Source organism: Centropristis striata, chromosome 17, assembly GCF_030273125.1.
Source record: "Centropristis striata isolate RG_2023a ecotype Rhode Island chromosome 17, C.striata_1.0, whole genome shotgun sequence".
NCBI lineage: Eukaryota > Metazoa > Chordata > Actinopteri > Perciformes > Serranidae > Centropristis > Centropristis striata.
The window spans coordinates 21,635,204-21,659,943 of record NC_081533.1 but is presented as its reverse complement, the minus strand read 5'-3'; the positions used below and the strand labels follow the sequence as shown (position 1 = coordinate 21,659,943).

Here is a 24,740-nt window from a genome sequence, read left to right as displayed (position 1 = left end):
CTCTCAAGCTCAATGAGGATTTTGAATGGGTTCTTTAGTTAGATGCCTGAAATAAGGTCTGTGGTTAACACAAGCTGAAGAGATGTTTGCGTTTTGTTGTACGACATAAAAATATGTGAGTAAATAACGCCACTTGTGAATTTTTAAGTTTTTACATGTCCTTAAAAAGGCGGTTGCTTACAAGTGGCTAAATGAGACTACAGTGGTTATCAGGCACATTAAACGTCATCACATTGGACACAGACGGGATCTCTCTCACTAGTGTGCCCTACAGTCTCTGGTTAGCTTGTCGGAGACCTTCTTAAGGATAACGGTTGTGACGTTCAAGTCATGTGACCATAGAGTAGTTCACTATAGCATAATGTTAGCTTTTTACTTTCGTCAGCTGCATTAACTCTTCAAACATCATAAAAGTGATGTTAGCATCAGAAACGTTTGTTTGACAATGATCGAAAATCCAATGCAAAAATCCCATAGGCAAATTCTCAATAAACCCCATGATGATACTACTTCCGGGTTGGCCTATAAAAATATGTCATTTCATTCGGTCTCAATAGACTGGCTGCCATGGAAGGGGCTGGGTTTTCCTTGGGAGATCGAGATGGTTTTTGCTTCACCTTTGGGAGCTTTTGATCATCTTCTTATACAGTCTATGCACTTTACATACAAACTTAACAATGGATGTGCAAATAGCTGTTGCAACCCAATCCAGTTAAGCAGTTAAAAAGAAAACTCTCTGCATGTATTACAGGGTGAACCTGGAGAGCCCGGACGAGGTGGAATAAAGGTAATAGTTGCACTTTGCTACACATTACTCTTTGACACGCAGTATGGGAGTACTTAATAGAAATAGATGAAACAGTGATGATAGTGTAGTTTTTATGGATATTTTGTTTGTTATTGTTAATAGATTTTTCAAGTCACTGTGGGACTAAAATATTTAACAATGATAACAAAGATATTTCTTTATCATTCATTACTGTGAATACACACATTTAAATAAGCATTGTTAAAGGTGAAGCGCCAAGCTGTTGTGCAAGATAAACTAGTTAAAGTTTGGATAAGAGCATTCCAAACTCAGCTGGAGCTCACTGTTTAAAGTGTAATAAGGATGGTTGTACATGTGGGAGCTCACTGAGCAGAACCTGACACTTCAACTTGAACTTTGGTACATCACAGTGCTCTGACTCATTTTACATTTACATTGGCTTGATACTTGTTTTGAGCCAGTATAAGGTCCCAGGTATCACACTAACACCTCTGGATATAATAAATCTTTTGGACGTTTTTGCTCCATTTTATTGTTACCTGTACTTGACAGAGTCTAAAACCCATCAGGTAATCCCATTACTTTACTTCGCATCTGTCCAACTACACAATGCAATGTTTGTTACATGACCTCTCTCCCCCAAACTGTTTTTACTCTAGTATTTGACACATTTTCCAAGGAAATCAGAAGGCTATTGCTAAGGAAACAGCTGCTGATGAGAAACTAATAAAAGAAGCATGCAGCAGAAGAAAGAGCTATTTTCCTGCAAAATAAAAGCTATTACTCGTCCCTTGACCAGACGGCTGCCGAGTTTGCACCAGTGCCCCATCTAATTACACTTTTTAATCCCAAGTGCTGCGCCCCATTAATTCCCCCTCTCTTTTCTCTGTGTGGACAACCCGTTTCAGACGGACAGAAGGGCTTTTAGCAAATGTCTTTTTTCTGCTGTGCTGCAAAGACAACAGTCGTGGCCGAACTAATTTTTGACTGCTTTATCTTATCTCTCATTTTACAGCTGTTCTGCTTGTGCTCACACACTTACAAATTGTATTTCTCATCAAAATGGCCATCATGAGATTAAGTTTTTGTTCCCTATTAAATATTACCATTGGATAGCTTTCAAGTGCTGGTGAAGTAGCAGTGCTTAAGAAAGACTTTTATTCATCAGTTTTACAATGCTTTCATTAGCCACAATGGAAATTTACAGCCCTCTCTGATCCCCTGAGTGAAGTTACAGTTGATCATTCTCGTGCCATGCTAATCATTTCTTTTCATATGCCATAAATACAATGGTCTTAATAGAGCGTTAAATTATCCAGAGTCAGACATTTTGTTTTGAAAGTCTCGCAGACGCCTCACAAGAGACTTGACCTCTGATTTTTCCACAGTTGAATCAAATGACTGTACGTTTCTCAAACTTGCATATAATGGGAGTTTGGAGCTCTCAACTTGACAATGACCCGACCTTGGTAACAGAGAAATAGGCCAACTCTTGATTTCCCGCACTGCCAAACTCTAACGACCTTGAAGCCACGGCAGCTCTCTGAAACAGCTTTAGCAACTTTAATCCAAAGTATCTGACAGTTTTTCTTTCCAGAAACCAGAACTTTTTCACACCTGCCCAAACCAATAAAATCATAAAAATAAAACTCTGTTGCACTTTGTAAAGGGTTGAGTGTTATAACAAGCACTAATCACGCTGTCAAGCCACGGCTGCATGAGTTGGTTTGAAAGTGCATGTGCAGTACCTTCTGCTAGCGCTTACTACAAGCAAATGACAGTCAACATACACTTATAGACAGCAGGCCGCTTTTCAGAATTGCAGCAGCTTGATAGCCAGAGGAAACACAAATAGAAAATAAAGTGTAGAACTAATACAACCCCAAAGAGCCTACAAATGAGGCTTGACTCAGCTTAGCTTGGCTCGGCTGTAACATGTCACACTCTTCCTGTGTAGGGAGAGCCAGGACTTCCAGGGCTGCCTGGACTTCCAGGGATAAAGGTAAATGCTTCGCTGTTTTTATCCCCAGTCATTCCCCCGGTGTTGTCCCTGTCCATTCTCTTCAGCCCGTGTGTAGCAGAGCTCAGAGCAAAACTCAGCCGACCTATCGCCATGCCTCATGCATGACACATTAAGGTCTCGTAATCTTGCTTTTCCTGCTGTGTGGGATGTGTACCTAGACTGCAAGATTTCATCTGCTGGAGTGGCAGATGCACAGTAATACCTGTACAACATTCAGTGCAGGGAAGGTAGACAAACTGACAAACCCAAACAGTCAATGCTTTTGATCTGAACATGCCAAAAGGAAACTGTCTCACTAAGATTTGTGAATACTGTTGAGGACTATGGATTAATGATCGGAACCCTGCATCCCTGGCATCAACTTCAGTCTACTTCCTGGAAGTGGCATCAAGAAACTCGCTGCAAAATGTGTCAAAACTACTGCTCGTTAAGAATATAAGAAGGATTTTTATATTATTAATTAAAAGTTTTCAAATGAAGCTTTCCTTGCTTTAGTTTAAGTGTTGGTTTGTTTACTGTAACATAAACACATCAGCTGGTGAAACAAGACACACATTACAATTCACTGCCATCTTCTGCTTATATTCCACCAACTCAGTGTTTCTCAGCATCATTAGCTTGAAATATAACACGAATGCAAGAAATGTTCACACAGGCATGATGAGATGATGCTTGTTGCTGTTTTGGTTTTGTTTTTCTCTCTTTGTGTGCTTGTAATGTGCTGGCCTTGTAAAAAAAAAAAACCCTTTCATTTTACATTTTTATATACTCCTGTTTTTACTTAAGAGGCCTGAATGCTTGATGGATTCTAACAATATTTTGCTAACGTAGCACTCCGAGCTCACCTTGCACTTTGTTCTGCTCCGCATTCTTGGCTGTTTATCCAATCAAAGTTTGAAAGTTAGAGAGGCAAGTGTCCATTACCTCTCCAAAGGCTTCCAGAGTGCCTCAACTACAGTAGGTAGGAAATCTGCTTGCAGATGGTATAGCAATTATTTCACAATGAAATGTAATGTAAGTCAAATCAAATCATGCATCACACCTCATACTGGAAGCTCACTCCTCATAAGTAAGAGTGCACATGAAAAAATTGTTAAAGCTTCTTCATCAGTGGCAGAGAGCCTGGTTTTTGCACAGACTTGAGCAGAACACTTCTGTGTGCACTGATGAGTCTCTAACAAGGTCAGTCATAATGTCTATTAAGGCTCATGAGAGGGAGTCATTAATATATGTGAAACCAGGGGATAAATTAACAAGCTGCTGATAATTTGTGTCTGCGTGTGTGATTTATGCATGTGTCCCTGAGTGTGTGTTTGCGTGCATGTGTGAGTGTGCGAGCAGTAAGTGCATGCCTGTCGTTTTGAATATGTTTGGCCATGCATCTTGTGTATGTGTTTAGCGCTCATTAGCAGCGGGTGGAGGAAACGATACACCAAAAGGTCCCTAGGGAAAAATAAGTCATATTTGCTGATTTTTTTATTTTTTATTTCAGGGTGAGCCTGGATTTCTCGGCCCCCAGGGAGAGCCAGGGCTGCCAGGACTCCCAGGAACTAAGGTATGTGACTTTTCACAGTAACTATCTTTTTAACTATGTCAGAGTCATTCAAGATGATAAGTTGCAACAGCTTTGACAGCTTTTCCTCACATCATCACACTCAGTGTGCGCGTCATTGAGATCAATAATAACTCTTGGTTTAAGGTCTCATTATACATTATTTACACTTAACTGAGGTGATTAAGCCCGTGTTTCTTCAAAATGTCACTTGGAAGTGGTCAAATTGAGCTTATCCTCGCCGAGTCATGACATTATCACACTGTGGAGCCAGCGGTGATAATCCAGACACACTAGATTTAATGTTCACACTGCCCTTTTGCATCAGGCTGTTTGCAGTGCATTGATAATCAGGATTTATTAGTCCTGCATTGTAAGCTGGGCTGTCTTTTTGCTTAATCAAATGTCAGGGTAAAGCTGGAAAAGAGGAGCACTGCAGCAAATATTTTATCTGATAGTTTTTCCTTATGTTCAGGTCTGCTTTCAGGTTTGAGACAACGGGGGGTTTTAATCAATTTTTCAGAGGGGGGCTGCTTTTTTAAATTTATATTTCACCCTAACCCTAACCCTAACCCGAACAATAGTCCCACTTGGTTTTAAGTATCAAAAAATAGAAATAGAGACTATTGATTCTCAGTTACACCACACCCCCCTCTATTGGCTGTCTAAAGTCACTTCACAATAAAAGAAACTTCAGAACAAAGAAGGCTTGGTGCAAATGTTTTTCACCTCAGGTAACATTTCACCTTGTCAAAAGTTATGATCTACCAGGCAGCGGATTGTGCTGACTCTGCATAAATTTACCATTGCATGTAAATCCATTGAGTATGCAAACTCCTGAGAAGGGCAGGCTAGCTGGTGTTGTGATTCTTCGGTCATGTCAATATTGCATAACATTAAGGAAATTGGAGTTCATGTCTGATATTCAGGAGATGCATCACAGCTCTTCTGCTGACAGTAAACACAAACTGGTCCTTGATCAGCACTTGAGAGAAGCCAGGGAACTTCTTGTTGAGGTGTTTTTTCCTTTGTCTGTGCAGGGGGAGAGAGGCGACCACGGGCCGCAAGGAAAGGGTGACAGAGGAGAACCTGGACCCCTTGGACCAAAGGTCAGTTATTCAAGTTTGCATGTGTGCAGGAACAAATGGCCCAACTTCATGTTTTAAACAGAAATCATTCAACAGTATGCATTTAAAACCTTCCCAACTCTTTTCACCCATGTCAATCATAGAGTTTTGCTGCCATCTAGAGCTGTGCTGATTTATACACAACTGTAAAGTTCCCAGAGTTTTAACTAAGAAATAAAATGAATTCTTAAACTCGTGAACTCATTCAGTTCATCAAATATTCAGTTGTGTTAACATAAAGAGCTGGCTAAACCATTATAGCCTGTAATAAGTTCAAGTCTTTCCCTGGAGTCTGCATAAAGTAAACCAAATATAAATGAGTTTACCATTGTTTATGTCTGGCACTGACCCAGCAGGTAGCTTAAGCTCCAGTCTAAACTTAAACGAGCCACAGATCTGTTTCACATCCTATTAGAAACCCCTGAAGTGAGACCCCTTCTTTATCAATGCCAGAGTGCAAATAAACACTTTGTCCACTGCTTGGCAGTTCTGGCATATTAAAAGCTGCTTATGTCAGTGAGGCTGACTGCGCTGCTCCTTCGGGAGGACAACGAAGCAGTGATGATATTTCCTTTGTGAAATATGCATTTTAAATGGGTTGAATTTTTTATGATTTTTTTATGGATTGAACCCATAAAGACAGTTTGTTTTATTCTTTGCAATTTAATGTTTATATCTCAAGTACTTGGCTTGTCTTCTTTATAGCGTGACTCAACACTCTTTTCATCATCTGTGTTTTCTTTCTCATGGCAGGGGTCACAAGGAGAGTCTGGTACACCTGGTCCTAAAGGGTCAAAGGTGGGCTTGGCAGATGTGTTTTCTTTAAATTTGGTGAACACAGCACTTTAATTAGCTTATCCTCTAATTAGATTTTGCCAATGATCCAGATCTTGGATTTCAACCATTGTTTTTTTAGTCACTGCTGTTGTTGAATTCATGTATGTTGGAAATGTCTTACATGAGGCATTTTTTTAACATGCCATAAAACCCTGCAAACAGTAAGCAGATGTAAACCTTTATTGCTGCATAGCTGAAGTGCAAGTCAATAATGGTAGATAATAGAGTTATTGATAGCAGCAGTAATATGAACTCTTGTGCATCCTTAGGGACACTTCTGGCTTTTAAAATGCTTAATTAATAATGCATATGGCATTACTTTGATGTGCGGCATGGAGTATAAGTTTTTATTATTATTTTTATTCATTAATGTATTTTTTTAAGCACCGCACCTCTCATAATAGGTCTGTAATAGACTGTGTAAAAATACAGACACTCCTGCCAAAAAAACAAACACAAAAATAAATCCCCTTGCTTTTGTATACAAAAACTGGCATTTAAATGTTTACATTTTCAAAATGAATAATTGTTTAGGAGTGATGGTCTGGACTGAAGTTGTTGAAAAATTGAATTTAGTGAAAGTTAAAAAACAATATTAGTATATAAGTTCACTGTAGTTTTTTGATTCACAAGTTTGTCCTTCAACGTAAGAAGACAGAGTTGTTTGTTCATATTTAGGGGAGGCACAAAGATTAATTTGGCTATAATAATAATATCGTGGATGCCCTTGTTCTTGTACTAGATCTCCACAATGCAAAAATAGAATAAAAATGCATGCTATGGTTCAGATCAACTGTTTGATAAAGAATAGTCCCATAGAGCAGTATAATGAGCAATAATGTGCCAAACTATGTTGCACCACAATAATAATATTGTTGTTATAGTTATATGTGAAATATGATTTCAAAACATATTCCACATTATAGCTTGTCTTAAAGGTGACCACAGTAAAAAAATAGTAATGGCCACTGTTTTATTTTCTCACATTAGGGGGAGACTGGAGATAAAGGAGAACAGGGAATTTTTGGCCCAAAGGTAAGCAAATATAATAATGACATTATTAAAAGTGTGTATTTCCTGTGTTATACTACACTACACCTTGATGACCACCAGGGGGCAGCAGTTAAACTTTGCAGTTTTTGGAAAAGAAGCCTAGTGATATTGGTCTTAAATTTCTCTGATGTTGTGTATAAAACATGTGCAGTATGAAAGAACATGTGATTCTGAATGGCAATAATGTGCAGGGTCCACCTGGGCAGAAAGGAGACCAAGGAGCCACTGAAATCATCGACTACAATGGAAACATTCAGGAAGCTTTACAGGTCAGTCAGGTTGTTACTTAACTCACCTACATCTGCAAGAGACAGATGGAAACAGTGAAAATGTATAATAGATGTTTGTCGTATTGGTATTTCAGTTATGTTATCATGTCCTAGATCTTTTCACAAGCGTACACACACATTTTCCTTTGTTAAATACTTACACCATAGTGACTATAACCAAACACATAAATATTTTGTAAAAGATTGTGCAAACTGAGGCGTATTTTGGTATGTTTGTGTGTTTAAACTCTATAAATTGAATGAATCGGACATTTTTTAAGCATGAAAGGTCTTCTTCACATTTTCAAATTCCTATAACAAAACATTAAACATTAAAATGCAACACTATTCAGGACATGTGCTTTACAAATGAACAGGCTAACATCTGTTCTTTAATAAATAACTCATTTTTAAGCGTGTACCTGTGCAGAAATGTTCTGACACAAAGGTTTCTTTCCTCTATGACCTCTTATCTCTCACCTTCTCCTCATTACCACTCCTTTGGCCTACTGCAGAAGATTACCACTATTACAGTAACGGTAATTAGGCTCTGTGTATTCTTTGTTTTGTGTCATCTCCATAAGTGATTTATCTTCGTCCTCGCATGGGCCCAACCCAATCCCAACCCTGGTTTGGCATTGCCTTGTTGTATTTGTGTCGCCTCACCCAACAACATGTTTGCTTAACAGTGAATGGTATTCAGCGCTGCGTCTATGCTTCTATGTGATCAACCTTGCAGGCTGCCTGAAATGCTGGTTCCTCTCCTGACTGTCAGCAAAACATCCTTTAAAACAAAATCATAGGGAAATATTTGAATAGGGCTTTTACAAAACTCACACAGTCCACTTTTGGTCAAAATCATTCCACACAGCCTTGATTATAGTTGACACTAGAGTGCCAAGTGGTCAAAGTGGGCCCCAGAACTCCAAGGTCCTGGTTTGTGTTGACAGGGATTTAATTGAACATTTGTGTGGGAATTTGCACCAAGCACAATATGGACTGATATGATATGATAATGTTGTATTACCTAGTCTTCAAGCCCTGTCTTAAACAGGGTCTTTGTTCAAAATTTTGTTTTAAGGCAATACTTGTTTAAGGTGAGACACTACAGGCAAAAAAACGTTTTTTCATGCACTGGTCAATTTTGAGGTTTTGATATGTTTGAGACAACATGTCAAGAACATCCAAAACAAACATTTAGGTGTATATTTTACTATATCTGATACTTATACTCCATTAGCTTTCTCCTGAATTCACTAAAAGTTCGCTGTCTAAACGTCTTCATCACAGGCATCGTTAGAAAACTCCCACTCTCCTGCACAGTATTATGTGTTTTACATGTTCTACATTGTTTTTGTTGTGAATTAGAATCAATATTTTCAAATAGTCATTCCTATTAAGAATGTATGATGAAATCTTAAAAGGCTGTTTTCTCAAAATTATTTTTTTCCTAAAAATCCTAAAAAGGTGATTTTTTTTCTTCTGGCTTTTCACAGTATTTTCTGATTCATGAAATGATAGAAGGAGATATCCCAGTTTCCTTCTGTAAAAAAAAAACTTTGGATCTAATAAAAACATAAAATTAAATATAACTTTGAAATTTACTTCATCCAATGTTCATATTTATGTCCTGGAAATATATGCAAATTAGTGCATTCATTCATGAGTTCACGCCTAATTTGCATATCTAAACTTAAAGTAAATAACAAACTGGGGAAGTCTCATGGTGTTATATATAAGTTGGAAAAATAACCCTATTTGCCTGTAGTGTCTCTCCTACAAGGTTCTTACTTGCATTTTCCTAACTTATTATGTTCAATTTATGTTTACTTCCCTGTGACCAAGTATTAAATTGAAGTATACAAGCTCATAAATATAAATATACCTATATACATTATTTATTTTCCATTCACAAAAACTTTTGGAAAACTAAACTTACAAATTAAGTATCATTAGTGCCTTATAGTGACACATTTCTAAAGCCACATTGGGCCTTGTGCAGCATTCCCTTCAATTTTGCTCATATTTTAATTTCATTTTCTAGTCAGAGAAGTCAACTACAGTTGCACCAAATGTCTTTGACTCTTCCTTACCTGGTGAATCCACTCTGGACATGCCAAACAATTGGGGATAGTGTTTACCGTTATTATGTTGGTTAGCATGGTCTGGAATTAGCACATTCAGTGCAACGCATTCTGATATTATTCTGAACATGCATTTGCACATATGCATACATGCATATGTATGCTAAGTGTAGCTAAGGACACGATTTTTTCTCCATGTGGAAAATTGGAATTAAAATCAGGACAGAAAAAAGTGGATTAGAGTTCAGAAATCTGTCTTTCATTGTGCCTTACTCTGCGGAGAGTAAGAAAAGAGAAATGAAAAGAGTGATGAAAAAAATAATCAGCTTTTAACAAAACTCCACTTACATGTGATTTTTTTATTTATTTTTATTTGCAACAATCATTGAATCTTAGGTGTGATTACATAGTATAAATGATTGTCCTAAAATTGTGTAGCTAACATGTTTTTGATTTTGGCATGTGTGTTTCAGTCGAGCATCAAACTTCATAACTGATTGCTAACATGTTTCGTGCTGTTCACACGTTTCATTGTGGTGGTCAGTCCCACTGATGAAATGTAGTTCCCTGTATTCAAGTGGATGTTAAAATGATCAATCCTAGTACATTGGTTCAGTTGAGTGTGGAAATCTATTTTAACGTCCTCCTGTGTCTCTCTTTGTGATCAGGGTCCTCCTGGCCCTCCTGGGCCACTGGGACCGGCAGGTATAAAGGTAAACCACACCTTTCCTCAACCAAGAAAATCACAACACATCTCTGTTCTACATTAAATTGATCAAAAAAGGCAACACCTGCAGTTTTCCTGTGTTTGTAAAATGTCTTTATGTTCTCCATCAGGGGGATCGTGGTATGCCTGGTCTTCCTGGACTCGATGGTGAAAGAGTAAGTTCATTTTGTATAATAACTTATAGATTGTACCATTAAACCTTTAAGAAAATCACTTTATATTGATGAGGCTATTCTCAGAAGACTAGACAGACTTCTTTTTTTATACATCTTAGTGTTTATTCCTATGTAAAAACTACATTGGCATAAATATCAACAGGGATATGAAATACAATCATTTTTATTCCAAATATCTACATTCTTGCCCTCCCCTTTCAGGGCTACAAAGGTTCAAAAGGAGACATGGGAATGCCTGGAGCTTCAGGGGAGAAAGGAACAACTGGCCTACCCGGCCTACCTGTAAGAATCCACACCTAACTACATTCCAAGACCTTTTTTATGGTCCTCAGATCTGTCTCATGAAGCTTTTGTTCCACAGGGTGTCAATGGGGTAAAGGGGGATAAGGGAGATTCAGGTCTACCTGGTCCTCAAGGTTCTTCCGTAAGTCACATTAAAGTTATTATGAATAGCCATAAATTGATTCAAGTAGCTGTATTAAAAATGCTGTTCGTTGCAAACTTATATATAGTTGTGTGTTGTGCTATGAATGTCATCTACAGTCAAAATATACTATTGAAGAATCACAATTTGGTGATTCATTATTTGCAGATCATTGGCCCTCCAGGAGCACCAGGGCCCCATGGACCCCCAGGACCTATGGTGAGTGTTTCTAAAGTCTCATTGCTGGACAATATATTGTATTTAGGAATAAATCATGATTAACATTAGCAAATACAACAGTCTAAATCACACATTGCAGTGTTATGAGCTTCTGCATAATGTGTCACTACTTAAAACCTCTCTCCTCCCTAAAACAAGCTGCTGCAGCATGAAAACAAATCAAGCTTAGCAAAACAACAAGTCGAATCTATGGTTAAACATTCCAGTTATAAAGCCTCCCATGCAGACTAACCTCAGGTAACCTCGGGTATACTTCTGGTGTTTAAACTGAACAACCTTTGGGGTTAAAGACAAACCCTCCAGACAGCAAACTGGTGCTGTCAGTAACTTATTGCATCACCCAGCTAAATGTTTGTAACCCAGAATACCAGTTTGTCCTTGTTTGCTGGTGTAAAGTAACCTCAAGACCTTTTTCACCAGGTTATTTACAAGAAGCAAAAGGAGAGATTGGAGGCAGAAGTAATCCGTTTTGTTGTAAATAAGCTAATATTTTTGCAATGTTTTCATGTTTTCAGGGCCCCCATGGTTTCCCTGGACCAAAGGTAATTCTCAAGAAAGTTTCAGGTCAATATGACTGTAATTAAACCAAGACAGGCACTTTTTAGTCTCCTTTTAGCCATTACTCTCCAGTGAGAATCAAGTGTAATTGTTAGTACATTTGTATATGCAGTTGTGCTTCCTCAAACATCTCAGTTAAACAGTGTCATTCAAAAGTGAAGTGTTTATTAATCATAGAAAAGAATAAGCTAGATGAGTGTGAATCGTTAGAAACATGCCAATGATTAGATTCTACATTCTGTCACTCATGCTTTTTTGTAGAAATTCTTTCGCCTTAGTGCACCAAGGACTTTTCAGGATAAACCACAGGAGCAAGCTGAGAAGACATTTTTTTATTTTTATTCATTACATTTATTTAATAAGGCCGTCCTCAACTAAAGACATTTTTAGTTTGATTAGCTGATTTATTTGACAGATCTGTACATTTTTTCCACAAAGAGTCATGCAAAAGCACCATTTTAAATCTTGTGTTTACTAAAGATGTGCTCATCAGTTTCTTGGAAATAGGTCATTCAGTATGAAGAAAGCATAAAAACCCTGAATATTACATCAGAAAGCTACACAGGTGCAATCACAGGTACAGAAACTGTCATGTTCATCTGCTTCTCTTGTTTTCCTTCTTCTTCTCTTTAGGGGGAACCTGGTTTGCATGGTCTGAAGGGTATCCGAGGGGAACCAGGACACAAAGGGGACCGTGGACCACTTGGTCTCCCCGTGAGTACAGTCGTGCATCCTGGGATATCTCCAACCACAAAGCCCTGTCCTTTATTTCCTCAGACATCCGCAGAAATCTCTCATCTCTATTTTAGCCCTGTCCAATTTTAGTGTGCACACAACTGAGTGTGTGTGCGTGTGTGTGTGTGTGTGTGTGGAATATTTGTGTGTGTGCGTGTCTGTGTGTGTGTGTCTATATGGCTTTTTCCATTTTCTGTCCTCATTTTCATATGCCTGGGCTGACTATTTTGCCAACATCCCTGTAACACACAGTGTAATTTAGTTGTTGTAAACCCTGCCATCAACCTGTCCTAATAACAGTGTTCATCTGGTACTAATCCCGCCTTGTTCATGTCACTCATACCTCCATAACCACGCAGGGAGCCTCCGGCTTGGACGGCAAGCCCGGAATTAGGGTGAGTGTCATGTGACCAAGAGGCTTCACCACCCTCCTTCACCCTACTTTTCTCCCTCTCACCCTTCATACAGTCCCCCCACTATTCCTCAAATTTGTTACCACTGTCATCAGCCCATTTTATTGTATTTCACTGTGACTGGAAAAAAAAAGTTATCTCAACTTTTGTTGGAGTTTTACATCTTAGCGAGCTCTCATGAGTTGAATTAAGCCACACTGAGTACAGCAACCTGTTATAGCAGGCATTTCAAGGCTCTCCTTTTGTCCCGTGTTGCATTAACTCAGCATTAACACACACTCATACATTAACTATGTCAGCAGTGTTGTAAATGTCCTTTGTGGCCAATGCACGTGTACTAGCAGCAGTTCTGTGTGCTAGGGGTTCTAGGCCAAACCAGATGGGATTATTGTCCAAATGTGGACGTTAAACATAGTTACTGCTTTCCATCTGCGATTTGTTTCGAAAAATCAACTTTATTTTGAAATACCTGCTATAGCCAAATGAAGTCAACTCACCATGACAACGCTGTTCTTTGCAGGGCATGGATGGGCCTGTGGGTCCAGCTGGTCCAGCTGGGCCGAAGGGCGACATTGTAAGATCAACATTTCATTTTTACTTTATATCGAACCTATGATGCAGCACATTTGTCAATTAATTAGGTAAACGTGTGATTTCAACATTCATTTGTATTAGGGTGAGAGAGGACCGGCAGGAGAGGCGGGACCAAGGGGACCTTATGGACTACCTGTAAGTTTGATGAGGATATTATTATATTGAAGTCTTTTATTGATTATATATATTCAGGGATGATTAAAGATAAGTTGAAAGCACCTGTGTTTGAGCTTAAAGTGGCTATCAATATGTTTTATTTACTATATCAAATAATTATGTGTGGGGATATGTCTAAAAAACACCAATGTACATGATGCTTGCTGTTGGTTGGATGCTCTTGTATGAGTTTTTAAGATTCTGACGTTCAATAGTATCACACTTTATTAGATGGCACATTCACACACAGACACACTACATTCAGTAACACCTCCATCATCTTTGCTGCAGTTGAATATTGTCTCTAATAGCTTTCAGAGCCACAGAGTCCATTATTTCAGCTTTAAGCAGGAGAATAGTTTGCTTGCTATTTACATTTCCCCATTTTATTGAACAAGATTTGATCATTCTGTATATTTCTGCAGGTTGTCATTGAGAGTTTTAAATACATCAGCTACATAATGATTATAATATAACTTATGTTCTTTATTTGCAGGGATCTGCTGGAACACCAGGCTTGGATGTAAGTGTCTTTAAACTTTTTCTGAAGACAGAGATCTTAGCATAAGTGAGGTGACAGTGAATGCTTCTTTCAGTATACTAGGGCTTGGTAAGAAAAAAAAAAGATTTAAATAATTTAGTTTTTCAGTATTTTTTACTTATCAAAAATCTAAATTAATCAGTAATTGTTTAATTGGCACCAGGTGTGGAGCACCACTTCATCAGAATCAGAAATCAGAAATTAGAAATATGTTATTGATCCCCAGGAGGACATTGCATGTTACAGTTGCTGCTGTATAACAATATAATAGAAAGTAATTATGTAAATAAAATGAAGGTGAAAAAAAGAGCGCAACACTAAATATACAACAATATAAATACAAATTCAAGTCCTAAGAAAATGTACAAATAGAAATATGAAATATAGAATACATTTGAAGTAAATAGAAATATGAACAATAGAATAAAATTGAAAAATACAGATATATACATATATATATATTTGTGACAACAGTGTGACAAATTTAATTTTCTATAGAAATTCCATATTGCACAGATAATTGTTATAAATAAAGTTAGAAAGTAATGAATCATGTGGTCATATCCACAATGAAACACAACCAACATGCACAACTCATTGTACAGTACAGCTCAGTTTATCATTTTATTTGAAATCCCCTTTCCTCAAGTCTCACACATATTCCCAGTAATATATATAAAAAAAAATAATGTATATAATGAAAATGTAAAAATGCAGAAATCATAAATTACACTTTCACTACATCTGTTTTATCACTTCTCTGCTTCACTTTCAACATATTCATATAGTACAGATAATAGTTTACTTTGTGTACATTATGTTGTGCTCCACACCAGGTGCTAATTAGCTAAACAGTGATGGATGAGTCATTTATACTCACTCAAGCTTTTGAAAGGAGCTAATGTCAATATATGCATTAAGCTTTAAATAAAATATAAATGCAAAATTGTGCAAATGTTACAGTTTACTCTGGGGGATCACTCTTTTTCTCTTTGCATGCACTTTAAAAAAATATTTATAACCCAGCCATATATTTTACATAATATGCATATTCTTGTTGCACATCTCTCCACTTTCTCTTGGTGTCAATTTATTTTTTCGCTTCACCCTCTTTCAGCTCGTTTTTCTCCATTTGGTCCTGACATGTTTTCTTCAGCTTCACACGAGAACACTCTCTTGTCTTTGCTTAGTGAAGCCAGAGTAATTAAACAGAGTTGTACCTTTACAGGGGTTACCAGGCTTAAGGGGAGAGAAAGGCGACCTTGGGGAAAGAGGAGAAAAGGTAGATGTAGATAGGATATTATGGTTTGTCAACCCTTTAAAACATAACAGAGGACTGATGTCAATGGACAGTGACAGGAAAATACAGGGGTAATTTATACAGCTACTTTTTATGATCATTTTTGATTCCTCTTAATATTTAATTAACTAATCAAAGGTAGTGTGTATGGTTATTGGAAGGATTAGAGTGGTTAAAAGGAATTTTGGATTAAAATGTATATTTTCATGCTTCCAAGTGAATTTCTTATATTGTTATAGATCTTGAGAGATTAATTAAATAATTGGATAACAATTCCATAATGATATAAAATATCCTTTGCATAAAGTATCATCCACAGTCCTCTCAAACCTTTGTTCTCCACTTTTGAATGATTTGTCATCTCATTTCTCAAAAATCACAAGTCCAATCTCATTCTGAGGCATCAAACAAGTGATCTCAACATGTAAGACCACACAAGTCCATTGACAGCAGGCTCTTAGAATCCACATTTTTATCTTTTTTTTTGTTTCCATGCATGGACATACTTAAAACATGTCACTTTCCTGAGTTCTTGAGCCTGTTGATAACCTCTCCCTTGCTTTTGTATCCCATAGTTTATATCTTTAACCTGTTTGTTTTCACTCTTACTAACCCGAGTGTGTTTCTTAGATGTTTGACGTCTTTCAGAAACTGTATCCCATTCCTTAAAGATCACCACTATTTGCATTGGGTGTTTTCACATGTGGATCACTCGTTGCGTCTGAGTATTGCTGTGCACTACAAACCCAAATTTGTACGTTTCTGTGAATCAACAGTTATATGTATATTTTTGGACGCACTGAACTGTAATTACCACATAGCTTCCTGAGAGCCGCCTTGCCAATTGGAGTTACTTTGACTGTTGGAAAATGCGAAACTATAGGCAAAATTGTTCACATACAGAAGAAGCATTTAGAAAATAAAACAAACAGCATTGCCAAACAGAAACACACAACAATATCGAAACAAATCGAACATAAAATGTATAAATAATGCCTTAGCTGATTTGCCTATGGTAATATTTCCCCTGAAGTATGCAAAATATGCACTGTTGGTTTTGTACTAAGGTTTCAAACTAAAAAATCTCACATACAATTGCATATTAGTGTGGAGTTGCGGACAAAGCCTTAGTATTTGCACACAATAGATGTGTAGCACTGCCTCAATTCCAAGTGTTAAGCAACAACTGTCAACAGTGAATTGAAAGTTTATGGATGACGATCAAGAAAAATTATTTTTTTGAAAAAACACAAAAAAACGGTCGAGCAACTCTTTAGCTCGCTGTTGGTCGATCGGTCAGCTGGTCAGCCACAGTTTTCGCCCTTGGATGCAGAAATTTGGCATAGAGGTCAAGTTTGTGGATGCATGTGTGTCCACGGTGGAGCTATTGCTAATTTAGGCTTGTTAAAACACAATACACTATACAGTAATGCAATTTGCTGAGAATTCATACCATTACAAGTACAATTACCAAAAATTGCCGATCTCACCTCATGAGTGTTAGGAAAGTGCCTGTAATATTACCTTTACAAAGAAATGTACTTTTGATATAATTTCAAGCTTTTTTACGTCAACTTTCGATAATATTTTATATCTTCTTTTTATTCTGTATTTTGCTAATCTCTAATGCATGCATTGAATGTAGACTAACTCCAACCCAAATATGAAGGGATACAGTTTGAACTTTTTCAGTGTGCAGTAGATTTAGCTCTATCCTTCTGGAGGTTTTTTCCCTGCTACTCTTTCTCATCCTTCGTGCCCTTGACACCCCTTTTAGCAATCAGCTTTTTTTGTCCTTTCCTGTCCTAAGGAATGTTTTTAGAATACCCAATACTGTCTGGTATCCCCTCCTATCTAACGTTGACCATGTGTCTTTCTCCCTTTGTGAGCTATAGCCTCCCTTTTTAATCACTCCCCTCCTAATATCAGTGATTTCCCACATGTTCAAAAAATGATGCTAACTTGACCCAAACGTTGTATTCACAGGGGGAGAAGGGAAAGAAGGGCAAAAAAGGGCCTAAGGGCGAGAAAGGAGAACAGGGTGCCCCTGGATTAGATGCACCCTGCCCATTGGTATGTCCCAACTGTGAGCTGGAAATCGCCTCCCAGCCGTGTAGAGCAGTCGTGCCAAACAAGGATGAGCGCCCTGTGGCTACAAAGATACCCAGCTTCCACCAGACCATAGCAACCTGAAACACAGAGTCCATTACTCTCCAACTCAGACACAAAAACATGCCATTAAATGCTAAAAAAAAGACATATAATTGAGCTGGATTGTGGTATCAGCATGCTCACAGGGCGGCTCCTCCCTTGTCCCCCACCTTGTGTCCACCGTTGTGGATGGATGCAGGGGTTAAGGGTCATCCACCTCTCTCCCAGTAACACTCCTAGGTCATCTTTGCAAACAGGGTTTCCGGGGATTTAAGGGTGAAAAGGGGGAACCAGGGCAGCCAGGTCTGGACGGGCTGGATGCCCCATGCCAATTGGTACAGTATTTCTCTTTTTCCTCCACCTCTTACCCATGCATGCCACTCACCTTCAGTCATTAATGAAACACCATGCATGACTTGAGGCATGAGCACATGTTATTTCAATCACAACTACATTTTCCATTGAATTATTAAAAAGAACCAACATGCACCAACATATACATTCACATACTAACACCCTGACTGCAAGCAGCCTCTTAAAGACACACACACATCATTACAAGTAAAATATACAAAATAAACATGATTATTGATTCCTCTAACTGAATCCTTCCCTTGATTAAAACTGGACAAAAACTGCTTAAATCCTGTTTCCTTCCTGCTGATTCATCCATGGACTAGTTACCTTTTAACCTGGTGCTAACACAGACTCCTTTACTGCTGCCCATGCTACCAGCACATGGACCCCTCCTCTACTCTTTTAACTCCCCTTTTCCCCTTCCTGTATTTGTACCAATTGGGCCAGACCATGATGACAAGGGGAAAACAATAGATGCTGCAGACTATTAAAGATGAGAAAATGAATTATTTTTTTAATGCTCTATGTGACGCTTTCTGCTTCTGAAAAAATGTTGTTTCATGCATGGAAGTTATAACTCTGTGGGTAGAAATGTTAGTGGTAAAAGTATACAATAAATCATTTAAATAAGACATAAAGACTGTATATTGTGTAGACAAGGGAATGAGTTATAGTAGGTAAGAAAACATTCATATACCACAAATGTCATATCATTAAATACCATAAACTCCCTGGTTTTGTTATATAGGCCCAAATCCAGCTTACTTTTGTTTTAAAATCAGCTGTGGGGCAACTATAATAAAATCAGAGAGCAGAATCATCAACATATTGATGTGCATGTGTTATATTTTGCTGTGTATTATGTGCATGAGTAAGAATACACTATTGCAGTTGTCATTACATGTAATGTGTAAGATTGTATCATAACACTTAGTGGAAATATCATTATATGCATTAATGATTCAGACTTAGAGTCAAGTTGGTCTCTGAGATATGGTGGAGACATACAAACTAACACAGTCACATTCAGTTTATACTCATTACTGTTGGTTAAGTTCCTGTTACATAAAGATCTTTTGCAACAAGTTAGTTTCACAGCAAGTGCATTAAGTCAGAGAAAGTTTTTGCAGTTTGCATTCTAACATTTCCTTCCCTAAAGTAGACACCATAGCATCCAAATCAGTGTTTCGACACAAACATTTTAGTTAAAGGAGCAGTGTGTAGGATTTCATGTTTTGAAGCTAAGGGCCAATGACCAAGGGAGTGCAAAATCTGTTTGCAGAAATTAAATATAATGTTCATAACTATGTTTCCATTAGTGTAAAACCACCTGAAACCAGAACACTTCTTTTAGGAAGCGGTTGTGCCATGTTGCCACGCCATGTTTCTACAGTAGCAGTACAGTGGACAAAGCAAACAGTGGTTCTAAAGGGAGGGCCTTTTGCCTTTTTTGTCTGCCTGAAGGCCACCATAGTTTATACAGTTGTATATGAACACTTGGAAAGGGAAGGGTTGAAATCTGCAACCTCACAATTAGATGCCAATAAATCTTACACACTGGCTCTTTAATGGGGTTGTTTGGAAGTTTGGAATAGATATATATATATATATAAATTCACATAAAGCAAATTTTCTCAAAACAGTAGTTGTGTTAGTCTACTCTCAAGAATAGCTCATTTATGTGTCTGGGATTTTAGTACTACTACACCTTTAAATATTGTGGTTATTGCTCATTTTATGACATTGATGATCAGTATTATAGCTTTCAGTCGAACTAACTGTTCTGATAGAAAAACAATGTTCTATCTTTCTCGTCCTTTCGACTTTTGATATAATGGAAGAAAAAAAAATTCTACTTGGCCCTCATCCTCATCTGTAGAATTGTATCAGCTGCTCCACATAATAAACTATTTCAATTTTGAGGACTTCAGTACCCAGAAATCCTCTGTGTTTAATCCTGCTAGAAAGCAGTTTCTCGTGTTAACTAATTAGTTGTAATCATCACGTCAAAACAAAATGGAATAATTAATGTGAATATTTTCAGCCATCAGATTTGTGGTTCCTATGATGTCTCCTTTAGGAAGGATGATAGATGTTGTCTTTGTGTGATTGGGGCTTATTAATTGGATGTATATTTTCATGAATATCTAAAAGCCTGACATTTTTTATTGGTTGTTGTTAGTTAAAATCCACTCATCAAACCTTTCAGTCCTCATGTTTTTTCTCTTCCCTGCTCCTCTTCTCTAAACAGGGCCCAGATGGATTACCAATGCCTGGATGCTGGCAGAAGGTAAGACTAAGTATATATTTGAGCAATATCACAAACCTCAGTAGGTCAAGTATACATTTACAGAGTGGACAAACTATATGGACTGTCTGAAATGATTTACAGTGACAGTAAAACAAACTTTTGCATCCTTAATTTGGATCTTTGTATAAACAGATTTTAAAAAGGGAATCAAGATGTTAGTTTTGGACTGTGATTCAGTTATTCTTTCCTGTTAAAGACATGAAAATTGCTCCTTATATGTTGTTCACTCTGTTTTTGTGGGTTTCAGCTTCTCTATGTGTGCATGGGTTTCCCGTTAAATAACTCGTTACAGCGTCTGAATGTTCTGTGTCAAATCAGTTGTACAACTCAGTCATGAAACAATGTGAAAACGCATCCATCTTCATGTCATTCTCTCTCCTGTGTTTTTCTTGCAGTGATCACTCTAACCTGAAACGCATGGAGTTTGTAAATAATGCTTCTTTTATGGTATTTATAGTTTTTTTAATGGAAAAAAATGTCTAAAAGAAAAAGAAGTCTATGTGTACAATGATTCAAAAAGAGATAACCGTCCTGAGTTTCACGCCCTAAGCTGCTTCTACTCACATCACCGTGTGGAAAACAAAACGTGTGTGTCCGCTCTCTCACATCCACATCGTGGTGGAGCTCAGATCCTTGGCTGGCGGCAGAACTTGTCTCTGTAGTCTTTGCATGGCTCAGACTGACTGGAGCGTCGCAGCCCGACCAGATTCACAGGAGACGTTGGCAAGAGGAGGAGGAAGTGGAGGAGGGGGATCTGGACTGGCTCTCTAACACCAAACGCTAGGTGTTTTGTGTTGTTTGGTCTCAACAAGCTCACCGCCCATTCACGCAGCATCATTTTCTAAAAGACTAAAAAGACAAAAAGAAAAAAAAAACTGTGCCAAACAGAACATTGCACCCCTGACCCTGCAAAAGCATGAGTAGTATACTGAAACTATATTTATATGTATTGTACATACATGTCACTGTTTTGTGGTTGCGTCATGGCTTCTGCAGAAACAAAAAACAACACTAACATAAAAAACAAACCAACAAACCCCAGAGCTCTGAATTAGTTTCTGCTTTCCTTTAATCTTCCCAAGGGAGTCACACCATGGCTGGTAGCCTGAAAATCTCCAGAAAGTAAAGCTGTTGGTTGTTGTTGCTTTATTGTGGTGATGCCTGCAGAGGGTGTGATATCAGCGGGTTTTCACTGTTGCACTCATGTGGCTCAGCATCATCATCAGTGTGGTGTCTCCCACACGTCTCCAAGCAAGAGGAGGGAACTTAGCAGGCTCGCTGCACTGTTGGGAAAACAAATCAGGCTCACGCGGATTTGAGATGGGACAGGCCTGCTCGGGACCCCCCTCTGAGCACAGGGATGGATTCTTCAGGAGTCTCGAAGAGTCTCATTGATCTCCATCGAGATCAGCTGGAGCAGCTGCCTCTCCTAACAGGCAATGCTTCAAGATCTACTGAGAGCGTTAACAGAATGCAATCATGTTTTTTCTTTTCTTATTTTGTTTTTGCTCTCATTCTTTAACATTGTTTGTATTTTGTGTATAATAGCCTTTGGTGCCTCAAGCTTTTATTCATTCCTTTATCAGAAATGTACGACTTTATATCATATTTTGAATTATTGGAATGGTGTTTCTTTCAGGAGGGTAAGCTTTGTTTGGTAAATAAGTAGTGAGAGTATTGAGAAGACACACATTGCGCACTGTTTTTCATATGAATCATTTTATGAGATGTTGAAATAGCATGTAGATAGCTTCACCTGAGCTTACAGTAAGACTGCATCCATCTCGACTGCCTCCGATCTTACTTACGGTTTTGAAGAAGCTCATTGTTTGTGCAAAACAGATCCAGCATTATAAAAAAGCTATTTGTTCATTCTGGACTTGTTGTATGGGGTGTTAGTTGTACAGTGTTGTCAGTTCACTGCATGTACACAATTTATTACTTATAGATTTCTTAAATATTGATAATAAGCATTGATTTAAGGAAGCGTAAAGCATTGTTTCAGGGTGTGGGTTCGTTCAGCTCTTACTAAGCAACAATCAGATTCAGCTGAACATACAGCAGCTGGTATTTCACATGTGTCCGATTAAGGCAGATTATGTTAAACACTTTTACAATATTTTACATTGTCTTAAACTAAACATATATTACAGTGCAAGAAAAGCTAAATTTGACAGACAAAGTTAATTGGTCAACATCCATTAACACACCATAGTCTAACTGGTGGCCAGTTTTGTCACATTCCATAACAGATAGAGCAAAAGGTTTGTTTTTCAACATAGTTTTTTCATCTTTTCATCTTTCTTTTATTCACATTGCCTTCTGATGTAGTAGGTGCTATGAGAGGTGACACATTTCTTCTTTGCTTCAACGTTATGAATATGCATGAATGATTTACTGTAAGGGCAGATGTGAAACACCAACATTTTTGTTGTGACGTAGCAGCGACCACAGGTGGATTCAAGAAGATTTATTCCCGTATGGTTTCAGTTTGATTGTACAGTTCATCTCATTGTTTTTTAAGAATGGATGCACATCTGTATAGACTATAATGGTGCTATCTGATAGGAGGTCAACAGCCGCTCAGTTGATGCGCTCTACCAGTGGCAAGAACTACACAACAGGTTTCTTTATTGTTGTTGGGGTTTTATGTATGTAACAATTTTAAGTTTTCTGTGCATATATTTGTGTATGTGTCTCAATATTTTAAGTGGTACATTATTTATTTTTCTATAATTTCTTAAATGAAGGCATTATGGTTCTAAACAGCATTCCTTTCAGTTGTTTTGGCTTTTGATGTCAGTTTCTGCTGCATCTCCTTTGATATTATGAAGAATTTTGCATCATACGAAGGCATCCCATGACAGTTATGCAAATGGAACAGTGTGAAGGAAGGTGGACATTTACAGAAAACAGACCAGTGTGTATTCACTGTGCATTTATTTCAGATTATAGGCCTTACAATGGTTCGTCTGCTTTTATTTAATTTTGTGTGTCAAAAAGCTAACTATGACAACAAAATACTGATGGCCTGAATGTTGACAGGCTCAGCCAATGCAACAAGTTAAATATCACAGCTTTTTCTCACGCTTCCTCTTCTCTATCTCTCTCTCTCTTTCTCTTTCTCTTTCTCTGTCTCTCTATCTCTCTCTCTCTGTCTCTCTCTCTGTCTCTTTGCATTGAATGTAGTTTGATATATGTATAGTGGATTATTAATGTACTGTTAAAATGTGTGCTCATTTGACAAGAAGTGCAATTTATACTTTGGTTAATGTGCGTAGCATCAAATGCAGCTGAAATATCACATCATTGTGATCTCTGTAGCTCCATTTGTTCAGTCATGCGACGCTGTATACCACTACCTGGAAAGAAAATGTTTATTTACCACAAGACAAAGAAACAAATGTAAACATGGACCTTTCATTAAATCTCAATCTTTGATTGGTTTAAAAAATTTCCTCAAATACTGCCCCTTCACTCGTGTTTCTAAACTTTATTTCCATTACTTAATATTTACTAATTTTTGTTTTGCAATGTTTTTTTGATTTTCTTATTTTGTGTTTTGATTTCCAGCCTTTGTTACAGTATTTGTTCTCACAAGTTGCTGTATCGTTAGCATGTGCAGCTAATTTTTTATTTGATTTTTTTTGTTTGTTTGTTGTTTTTCCTTGTTAAAATTTTGTTAAGTTTAGTTTATTCTGCTATTAGCAGAAGTGCCAAAATATTTCAAACATTTATTTCCATATCAGTATTAGCAGAGCTTGTGAGGCGCTCCAAAATGACTCACTTAAAGGCCACATTTGTGTATTTGTCATTGTTGCACAAACGCTCTGAGTCAAGTCTTCCTCTGAAGAAAGCAGCATACACCCATGGGCCACACTTTACTCATCCAAACCTCCCAGATGAAAAGTGCTGGTGCAGGATAATTGACAAAGCACCATCCACCTGCATTATGCTAAAAGACACTGGTCACTTATCAGAATTTCTTACAAATCCCTCCAATACACCACAGCCTTACTGAAATAAGTGTATTGCCACATACTCTCCAAAATAAGATGCAGTCTTGGTGCAGGGGCAAAAAAATGCTAAACAAAATCCACGTTGTGGCTTTGAGTTAAAAGTGCATTTTTTGGTTGTGGGATATGTTCAGTTTTTCTTATTTGTTTGTATTATTCATTTTTTTACTCACTTGATTGACATTTCTTTAAAGACCCTTGTGTTCACACTACAAGATGACATTTCATATGACTGTACTGTTGGAGCCAAATAAACACAGTCTTTCATATACATCAAACAACAGACTTGGCTTTATTGGTAGCCCTCAATATCCCATTCAGTGTCTC

The 24,740-nt window shown here is 37.7% G+C and overlaps 2 protein-coding genes across 2 annotated transcripts in view; both read left to right on the top strand.

Moving 5' to 3' along the window:
• LOC131989221 (collagen alpha-1(XXV) chain-like) overlaps positions 1-7,651 on the top strand; it is a 30,851-nt gene extending 23,200 nt beyond the window's left edge. Inside the window, exons 10-13 of the mRNA XM_059354411.1 lie at positions 4,285-4,347; positions 5,385-5,453; positions 6,225-6,269; positions 7,513-7,651. Of these exons, the coding sequence (XP_059210394.1) occupies positions 4,285-4,347; positions 5,385-5,453; positions 6,225-6,269; positions 7,513-7,651 (316 nt within the window). The remainder of the gene's footprint in view (positions 1-4,284; positions 4,348-5,384; positions 5,454-6,224; positions 6,270-7,512) is intronic.
• On the top strand, positions 1,685-24,694 carry LOC131989621 (collagen alpha-1(XXV) chain-like). Its single transcript, XM_059354903.1, has 20 exons — positions 1,685-2,771; positions 4,285-4,347; positions 5,385-5,453; positions 6,225-6,269; positions 7,299-7,343; positions 7,553-7,630; positions 8,146-8,169; positions 10,383-10,427; positions 10,552-10,596; positions 10,819-10,899; positions 10,979-11,041; positions 11,210-11,260; positions 11,797-11,823; positions 12,473-12,553; positions 13,508-13,561; positions 13,663-13,716; positions 14,234-14,260; positions 17,987-18,064; positions 20,338-20,376; positions 20,793-24,694. Exons 9-20 carry the CDS (start codon positions 10,564-10,566, stop codon positions 20,793-20,795), a joined length of 591 nt encoding a protein of 196 aa, XP_059210886.1. The 5' UTR covers positions 1,685-2,771; positions 4,285-4,347; positions 5,385-5,453; positions 6,225-6,269; positions 7,299-7,343; positions 7,553-7,630; positions 8,146-8,169; positions 10,383-10,427; positions 10,552-10,563; the 3' UTR covers positions 20,796-24,694.
• The last annotated feature ends 46 nt before the right edge of the window (positions 24,695-24,740 follow it).

Bases quoted from the DNA above. Each gene is read 5' to 3' on its own strand.
- LOC131989621 (XM_059354903.1), top strand. From the start codon at position 10,564: ATGCCTGGTCTTCCTGGACTCGATGGTGAAAGA. The intron at 11,042-11,209 runs GTAAGTCACATT...CATTATTTGCAG, and splicing joins CTGGTCCTCAAGGTTCTTCC to ATCATTGGCCCTCCAGGAGC. The intron at 13,717-14,233 runs GTAAGTTTGATG...CTTTATTTGCAG, and splicing joins GGGGACCTTATGGACTACCT to GGATCTGCTGGAACACCAGG.